The sequence below is a fragment of the Palaemon carinicauda genome, chromosome 34 (genome assembly GCF_036898095.1).
Source record: "Palaemon carinicauda isolate YSFRI2023 chromosome 34, ASM3689809v2, whole genome shotgun sequence".
Lineage (NCBI taxonomy): Eukaryota > Metazoa > Arthropoda > Malacostraca > Decapoda > Palaemonidae > Palaemon > Palaemon carinicauda.
The window spans coordinates 12,854,536-12,864,360 of NC_090758.1; the positions used below are offsets into that span (position 1 = coordinate 12,854,536).

The 9,825-nt window shown below is 35.1% G+C and overlaps 1 protein-coding gene across 1 annotated transcript in view; it reads right to left on the reverse strand.

Moving 5' to 3' along the window:
* LOC137626713 (zinc finger BED domain-containing protein 5-like) overlaps nt 1-1,343 on the reverse strand; it is a 78,295-nt gene extending 76,952 nt beyond the window's left edge. The window contains exons 1-2 of the mRNA XM_068357721.1: nt 1,226-1,343; nt 70-389 (exon numbers count right to left, since the gene is read on the reverse strand). Coding sequence (XP_068213822.1) covers nt 70-389; nt 1,226-1,343 — 438 coding nt within the window. The remainder of the gene's footprint in view (nt 1-69; nt 390-1,225) is intronic.
* Nucleotides 1,344-9,825: the final 8,482 nt, after the last annotated feature.

A 9,825-nucleotide genomic window follows, 5' to 3' on the forward strand; every position in this document is an offset into this window, starting at 1 on the left:
GCAACGCTTCCTCCTCATATCTCACAACCATATTTAATGCGATGAATGATACTGTTTTTGCTGCCTCACTACTGTTGGAATATCTGGCTCCAGTCTGCTGAGTTTCAGTCGCATGTCGGGTTCGACATTGATTCGGTTGCGCTTTTTCGTTTTAAGATCAACCAGTGTAGAAAATCCAATTTCACAGTTGTACGTTGTTGGGAACGGCATCAAGTGTTTCAAAGCAATTTCTGCCAGTCCAGGGTACTCTGGCTGGACTTGAGCCCAAAAATTGGCCAAACTTCTTTCCCTGAATAGGGTCTTCAGTGTCCCACTTGTTGCAATCTCGACAAGATTATCAGCCTCTTTTAATGACAGGTTGACACTGACCTTTTCTATATCTACTTTATCTGTAACAAATGGATTTCTAATCCACTCAAAGCTTGGGTCTGGTTCTTCAAAATATTTTCCTAACTCTGAGTGAATGCCTTGCAGATGGGCTTTGAAAGCTTGTGTTGTGTCACCATCTAGCTCTTCCACCGGGCATCAGTCAGTACAATGTTGCCAAATCATAAACACCACTGTCTTCTATAAAGTTGTTTTTTTGTGTGTGTCTTTTTCGGAATTTCGTTGAGGATTTCACCCCAAGGGAGGAAGGCGGCATTACTTAAATTACTTCCATCCCAATGTGACTTAGTCACTGTAAAAAGCCATCAGAATTTGGTGCTACAAAAATAGGAATTTAGGACGTTTTGGCCGAAAATTTGTCTGAAATCGATATCAAAAATTATCCTGCGGACCCCTTGAAATATTCCACGGACCCCTGGGGGTCCGCGGACCACACTTTAAGAAACACTGAGTCTATAGGAGTCGTTATAGAGTCATAGACTCTCTCTCTCTCTCTCTCTCTCTCTCTCTCTCTCTCTCTCTCTCTCTCTCTCTCTCTCTCTCTCTCTCCAGACCATTTTAACCCCTTTTCACAATCATGAAAATGACCTGCCAGTTTGTGACCTTAAATTAATTTCAATGTATAATTGACTCGTGACCTTTTTGACGTTGATATCACTTGTAATCATGAAAGGGCCACTTGACCTTTTGACCTTGATTTCACTCATAATGATGTGAGTGACACTTCACTTTTTGACCTTGATTTCCCGTGTAATCATAAGAGTGACACTTGACCTTTCAACCTTGATTTGACTTGTAATCATAAGAGGGACACTTGACCTTTCGACCTTGATTTCACTTGTAATCATAAGAGTGACACTTGACCTTTCGACCTTGATTTCACTTGTAATCATAAGAGTGACACTTGACCTTTCGACCTTGATTTCACTTGTAATCATAAGAGTGACACTTGACATTTTGACCTTGATTTCAATTGTGATCATAATAGTCACACTTGGCCTTTTGACCTTGATTTCACTTGTGAATCATAATAGTCACACTTGACCTTTTGACCTTGATTTCACTTGGAATCATATAAGTGACACTTGACTTTATGACCTTGTTTTCCCTTTTGATCATAAGAGTGAAACTTGACCTTTCGACCTTGATTTCACTTGAAATCATATGAGTGACACTTGACCTTTTGACCTTGATTTCACTTGTAATCATAATAGTCACACTTTGCCTTTTGACCTTGATTTCACTTGTAATCATAAGAGTGACACGACCTTTTGACCTTGATTTCACTTGTAATCATAAGAGTGACACTTGACCTTTTGACCTTGATTTCACTTGTAATCATAATAGTCACACTTTGCCTTTTGACCTTGATTTCACTTGTAATCATAAGAGTGACACTTGACCTTTTGACCTTGATTTCACTTGTAATCATGTAAGTGACACTTGACCTTTTGGCCTTGATTCCCCATGTAACCATAGAAGTGAAACTTGACCTTTCGACCTTGATTTCACTTGTAATCATATGACTGAAACTTGACCTTTTGACCTTGATTTCACTTGTAATCATAATAGTCACACTTGGCCTTTTGACCTCGATTTCACTTGTAATCATATGAGTGACTCTTGACCTTTTTATCTTGATTTCACTTATAATCATAAGTGACACTTGACCTTTTGGCCTTGATTTTACTTGTAATCATAAGAGTGACACTTGACCTTTTGACCTTGATTTCACTTGTAATCATAAGAGTGACACTTGACCTTTCGACCTTGATTTCACCTGTGAAATAAGAGTGACACTTGACCTTTTGGCCTTGATTTCAATTGTAATCATGAGAGTGACACTTGACCTTTTGACCTTGATTTCACTTGTAATCATAAGAGTGACACTTGACCTTTTGACCTTGATTTCACTTGTAAAATAAGAGTGACACTTGACCTTTTGACCTTGATTTCTCTTGTAATCATAAGAGTGAAACTTGACCTTTCGACCTTGATTTCACTTATAATCATAAGTGACGCTTGACCTTTGGACCTTGATTTCACTTATAATCATAAGAGTCACACGACCTTTAGACCTTGATTTCACATGTAATCAAAAGAGTTTACACTTGACCTTTTAACCTTTATTTCACTCGTAATGATAAGTGACACTTAACCTTTGGACCTTGATTTCACTTTTAGGTTAATTATGAGAGTCAAGCAACCTTTTGACCTTCATTTCACTTTTAGGTTAATTATAAGAGTCAAACAACCTTTTGACCATGATTTCACTTATCATAATAGTCATGCTTGACCTTTTGACCTTGAATTCACTTGCAATCATAAGAGTGAACTTGACCTTTTGACCTGTATTCTTCTTTTGCAATGTTCTGTGATTGAGTTTAACCTCTTATTTTGTTGGTCAAAGGTCAACAGTCGTTGCCTAAATATATGATTAAGTTTGACTCCTTCAATCTTTGTTGCATAATACCTTTGGATTATTCATGTTTAAGGAAGACTTCAAACAAGAGTTTTCTGATTCCCAATGATTGCATATAATTATATATATGTTTGATCTTCCTAATATTAAATCTATCCTATTAAGGACAATGATATCAGGTATTATACGTACGTGCTTATAAAGGTATGGTATTGAACATCTAATTATAATCAAACATGGGTACTTTTCTGGTCTGGTTGAAATATGCTTCGTAACTCTGATGTTTTGGGAATCAATATCTTTCGTAAAATGGTCTTAAGATGTATCTTTAAGCACTGACTACTACTGAAGGGAAGGTCCTGTATGACATTTGTTGATTAATTTATAAAAGAATTTATTAAGAGAAGGAATCATATGACCTCAAACAAAATCCAGCAAGAGACAAATAACCAAAAATAGGTCAGATTGCGGAGGTATTTCGAAATTAGTCAGCTATTGGCTTGATATTCAGTGCCACTCGGAAGTGCCAACGGCTCCCACGAGCCTCAAATACATTTTCCTGACCCGATTTTGGTTCTACACAATTGGAGCTTCGTGTCAATTACTTGGGAGGGGAGACGGGGTACGAGCCTAAGTTCTATTGCAGAATATGTGATTTAGGAGTTGTTGAATGGGTGACGTGCATAAAGTATGTAGACAATATTTTATGTCTTCTGTTCTAATGGAACTTTGTTTATCTTTATATATGAATAGATAGGTTATAGGCTTGTATTTTCTTGAATGCTTATCATAAAAATAATTTTCAAGACTTTACTGTATATCATTAATTTGATTTGTTTGATAGGTATAGCTATGTTTTAGTCTACCATGCATTGGTTTAATAAATCAATGCACAAGAAGTTTATGATTATATGTTTCAACATATTAAAGAATTTCCTCGTTTCTATGTATATGCATAATTATACCTTTCCTTTTTCTTATTATCTTATTCATATATTGACAAAAGAAGATTTTGTATATCAAACCACTTAAAAAAAGCCCTAATGTCTTCTAGCCCAGCAGTCAGCCTCTAGTTCATATTTTTTCCATATGTTAATAATAGTTATGTTTTCTCCCCTGTTTGTCTGTTTTTCTGTTTGTTTTGGACTTTCTGGCCACAATTTTACTCATAGAGTAGTGAAACTTTCAAGGAATAATTATGTTGAGACGTGGAAGTGATTTAATTTTGAAAGCCGTAGGTCAAAGGTCAAGGTCAAGATCTAGCAAAAGGTCGACCGAGTTAACCCTAACCTTAAACACAAGTTCGCACATGGTTGTCACATAGATTTCAAATACCCCTACGGTCTAAGTTGATTCTTGTAAAGGCAAGCTGGTTTCTAGAAATGAGCCGCTGTAGTGGAAGTCTGCATTCACATAGAGCTTTTCTAGTTGATATTACCCTCTGTTTAAAGTCTGTAAAATATTCGTACAAAAGCATCAGGAAAGTAAATGCAAAAATTAACGAAATATAAATTGACCTGAGGTAAGATTCGATTTGAATGTAAACAAATTCTGTTTACCTAGGCTCGTTCTTTGCTTATCTTGCAGACTGAAAAGAAAGTTTATTACAGATAAGGAGCAGTTGGGTCATGTTCCTGATATCCTGGGAAAACATGTCTCGAAGAATTTGCAGGCTAATGTCTCTTTGAAACCTTTTGCACTGATATCTTTGGCAGGTACTTTTATATTTCTTGTGGGGTTTTTGCCTTCTTCTTCCCCACCTTTATCCTTACACGAAGGGGTCGGTTGCCTGATGTGGCCTCTCCAATGTCTTGGATCAAAGACATCCTCTTCTACCAACCTCTTCTCTCCATATCATCCTTCACCTTATCTCACTATCTAATTCTCTGCCTCCCTCTTGATCTTCTCCCCCTAACAGGATCTTCCCAAGCCCTCCTCACTCACTCCCCACCATCCATCCTTATCACATGTCCACACCATCTATGGAGGATGCTAAATGTATTTCCAACTAGAAGCTGTTAAAATGTTGAAATCTCAAGGATATGTCTATTTGTAAGCTGTTGGAGTTGTGTTTATTTGAAAGGTGATGAGGGTATGGTTCTTTTAGAGGCTAATAAAGCTATATCTCTTTTGGAGGCTTACAAAGTTGTGTAATTTGTCAGACTATACTTCTTTGGAGGCTGTTGAAGTATCTGTCCTTTTGGAAGCAAATAACTTTGAAAGTTTTCTTGATAATGTTTACTTAGTTGTAAGGGAAGTTATGTCTCTTTTAAAACTATCTATATTTGTTCACACTCTTTGTAATGTTTTATAAATATTTGATGTAGAGGGGCTATTTCTCCTGGTAGCAGGTTAATATTTTAACTTATTAAAGACTAGATCCATTATATATCTTAGGGTTTAAAGTTATATATCTTAGGAGTTGGTTGATATTATATCTCCTTGTGGATGTTCAAGTTTATGTCCCCTTTGAAATATTTCTTGGAGTCTCATGAAGAGAGTTTGAAGTTGTCTTGTGTGAGGTGTTAAAGGTTATGGCAACTAGGTTGGGCATGAGGGTATGTCTTATAGGTTGGCATTAATGTAATGTCTCTTAGATAGAGGTTTGTGATTATTTCTCTTTAGGAACTTTTCACAGTAATAATATCTTTGAGAGAGTTTGAAAGGTAATATCCAGAGAGTATTTTGATGGTAGAAGATAATATATTCTTGCTAAAAGAAAAACGATTTCTCATCTCCAAAATATATTTAAAGTCAATGAATTACTAAACAAACATTATATATATATATATATATATATATATATATATATATATATATATATATATATATATATATATATATATATCAGTATATCGAAAACGCATACAATTACTTGGTAGTTCAGACAGCTGATGCTGGTAACACACACACTCTCTCTCTCTCTCTCTCTCTCTCTCTCTCTCTCTCTCTCTCTCTCTCTCTCTCTCTCTCTCTCTCTCTCTCCACCTGATTTACATACAGAACTCGTGTTTTAATTTGAATAATTCATTAACGGCCATGAATCTAACAAGGGAAGGAAATTAAAAATAAAAACGTCCACCAACTAAATGAGCAACGAGGATTCTTTGACCACCCCCATGAGAATTTTATTCAGAAGGTCTGAAGAGAATAAATACATTGGTATTCAGAGAGAGAGAGAGAGAGAGGCTGAGACGGGACAGACCACAGCTAGTTACCATTTCCACTAAAAGCCTCTTATGGGGAATACTAAAAAAGGACTGATTCTCTCTCTCTCTCTCTCTCTCTCTCTCTCTCTCTCTCTCTTTTGCATTCAACCCTTCCCACCCCGTCCAAGTGTACCTCTTGGGGTACCAGTACTTACAAGGGTATGACTACTACCTCTATAGCCATACCCGAGGCACAGGCATAGACTAAGTAATTCTATTTTTAGCTACGTCGCTAAGAGTTAATATATATATATATATATATATATATATATATATATATATATATATATATGATTCCTTTGCAGTCAGACCCACCTCTCCCCATCACTCGGGTAGTGAGGAGACGGAGTAGTCATACCCTGGTGAGAAAGGGGTGTGTGCGAGTGTGTTCATATCTATCTGAATATTAAGCTGTCAATATTTGACTGGTTGTGTATACTGGGATGATATATATATATATATATATATATATATATATATATATATATATATATATATTCATATATATATATATACATATATATATGTATATATATATATATATATATATATATATATATATATTTATATTTATATATATAAATATATATTTATATATATACATACATATTTATATATATGTATATATATATATATATATATATATATATATATATATATATATATATATATGTATGTATGTATTTAGATTTATATATATATATATATATATATATATATATATTTATATATGTTTACATATATTTATATATATATATATATATATATATATATATATATATATATATATATAACAGAATGGTTGCGTACATAAATTTTGGAACTATTTTCAAACATACAAACAGACAAACATAGGGACTTGTTACAAATAAGATATTCGGGAATTGGTATAAACATAATATTGGAAAGTCGTTACAATTCTAAAATGAGGAATCTGTTTAAAATACTTGAATTTATTGATAATATCAAAATTTAGAAAAACTAAAAAATTTATCTTTGGATTTGTACTAATTAAAAAAAAGTTTAGTATATCAGAGAATGGATTCGTTCTTCTCTCTGATGTCAATTCCAAAAAATCCTATGATTGGTACTTATTCCAGATCAATAAAGCAAGACCAAAGGTTCAATAAGTCGAGGGAAAAAACCAATGAAAGATCAAAGGCCTCTGGAGTTTCGAGAGACCTATTTGTTTTATTTTCAAAGACAACCTCTTACGGTCCCCATAAAATTGATCAAGAGTTTAGATGGATTCTTATATTACTACTACAGCAACAATATCTACTAGAACTTACAAAACAACATCAACAACAAGAAAAACAGCAACAACTTTCTTGGAAGAGAATTGGAAGTTTTGAAAGAATTGTGAGGATGTTTTTTTTTACAACCAGACATCATCCACAATAACATGAAATATAAAAAATAAAGATATTAACACAACAAACACATCAACTATAACAGAAACAACACCACCAGAAGAAACAAGAACAGCAATTTATTGAAAACCAACAGAATTTGGCAAAATGAGAAATAATACAGGAGTAACAATAACCAGAAGATCATAAAAATACTCTGAAGGAAATTCACAGAATCCAACAGAATGTGATACAAGATATCATTCGGAGGATACGATACAAGTATGATACAAGGAAGATGCAATAAAAGTAGCCGAAGGTCTCCAGCTGTGTCTAGAAATTGGTTGTCATTTTCTCTTATTGATATCATTGAATCTATACAAAGCCGGCCACCCAATATCTTATTTCTACGATATGTATTTCTTTATATAAAGGAATTACCTGAATTTACGAAAGTGGTGTATTAGAACGATATCATTGTTATATGGAGACACTTGGCAACTTCATGATTCCAGTGGGGAGGGGCATATAATGTAAACAAGAGAGTTGCCAGATGTTTTCAGATGGAATTTATTCATATGACATAGGCTATAGTGATGCATGGGAATTATACCATAAGGGGCAAGATATATGTTCTAATTTAGAGAAAGAGTTGATTATTATCTTTATATGGAATTTTTTTTATATCTGGATTGTAATTTATTACATGGTAACATATGGGAAGTATTCTAGTATAAGTAAGAAGATTGGCCGATCTGGTGGAGTTGATGGTGACTCGCGATTTGTAAGTTTGATATTTGAGACGCATTTACATTTTACCACTACTTTACTGCCCTTGTTAGGTGAAGGAATTTGGGAGCGTGTTGAGGGGCTCATATGTCTATCTACTGAGTCATCAGCACCCACTAACTAGCCTTCCTTGGTTCTAGCTTGGATGGAGGTGGAACATTGGCCTGTCCAAATTTTATGGTATCCTTGAGCAGTCAATAATCCTCTGATGCCTTCAGATCTATTTTCCAGATTTATCACTAAATTTAAATGTTCGTTGGAATTAACTTATAATATGTTAGCATCACGGCATCAAAAAGCGTCTTGTTTTAACACCAATAACTCGACTTGTGAACAGAGTCAGAAACTTGTGTTGCTGTTGACGGGTCTTCTTCTTCTTCTTCTTCTCTTCTTGTCCTCGTTTTATTGTCCAAACTTGGATGCTAGGGAAGATTTGCCTGAATTTGCATTGACGTCCAACCTCAAGAATCTGTAAAAGAATTTCGAACAGAAGTTTTCATCCTATTAAATCTTTTTCAAGGAGAGAGAGAGAGAGAGAGAGAGAGAGAGAGAGAGAGAGAGAGAGAGAGAGAGAGAGAGATGGGGGGGGGATACTGTGGAAGGGTCTGTTAAACACTCTGGTGACTTACGGAAACTACTTAGTTTTCGCATGGTGTTTTTTGAACTGTGAAAGTTTGTATTTTATTACAAATATTCATCACTTAAAGCCCTTTACCGGAGACAGCCCTATGTCTTAAGGGACATAAAATAGCCTTTTGTCTTAAGAGACATAAAATCAAACCCTCTCAGAGAGACATAAGACTTGCAGAAGTCTTCCATAAGATGTCACCTTTCTAACTTCAAATTTCTCCAGAACAAACAGAAAGAAAACTTAACAGCCTCCAAAGAGACATGAGATCAACTGCTTCCAAATAAACAAAATTGGAATGGCCTCCAAAAGACATATAATTCTAACAGCTTCCAAAGAAACTTGATTCCATCAACTTCTTAAGAGACATTTTCTCAGCTGTCTCTACAGAGAGACTTTCCTTAACATCTCTTAAATAGACACAACTTCAATTGCCTCTAAAGAGACAACATTCAACTGTTTTTTGATAAATGCTCAACTGCTCCCAAAGAAAGAAATACTTAGTTCTTCAAAAAGAGACATTTCCCCCTTATGTTGGGGGTATATTGACGACAGTGCGTCTGAAGTGTTCCACTGTAGGCTTACTTAAGAGGATATCTACCTTCAGTCACTTTATAGTCTTCAACTATACCTCCGTACAAACTACTTTCCATTTTGCTGTCCAACCTCTTGACTTTCAGTTCATACTGCTAATGACCGGCCATGAATAGCCCCCCAGGCCCAACGGCCAGTCTAAATGTCCCAAATGCATAAATCCAATCCTATATGATTCAAAGAGATATTTTACAAGGTTCAAAAGAGACATAACGATGCAGGACTTTGATCAAAAGATGCTCTCTCTCTCTCTCTCTCTCTCTCTCTCTCTCTCTCTCTCTCTCTCTCTCTCTCCTCTCTCTCTCTCTCTCTCTCTCTCTCTCATATGAATAATCACAGTCATTATACGAGCCATTAGAGCGAACCTTTCCTCTCCAAATTAATCTGATCATTTTCCTTTCCTCCTAACTTAGGCTCATTGAATTTCCTTTGTCAAATATTAGT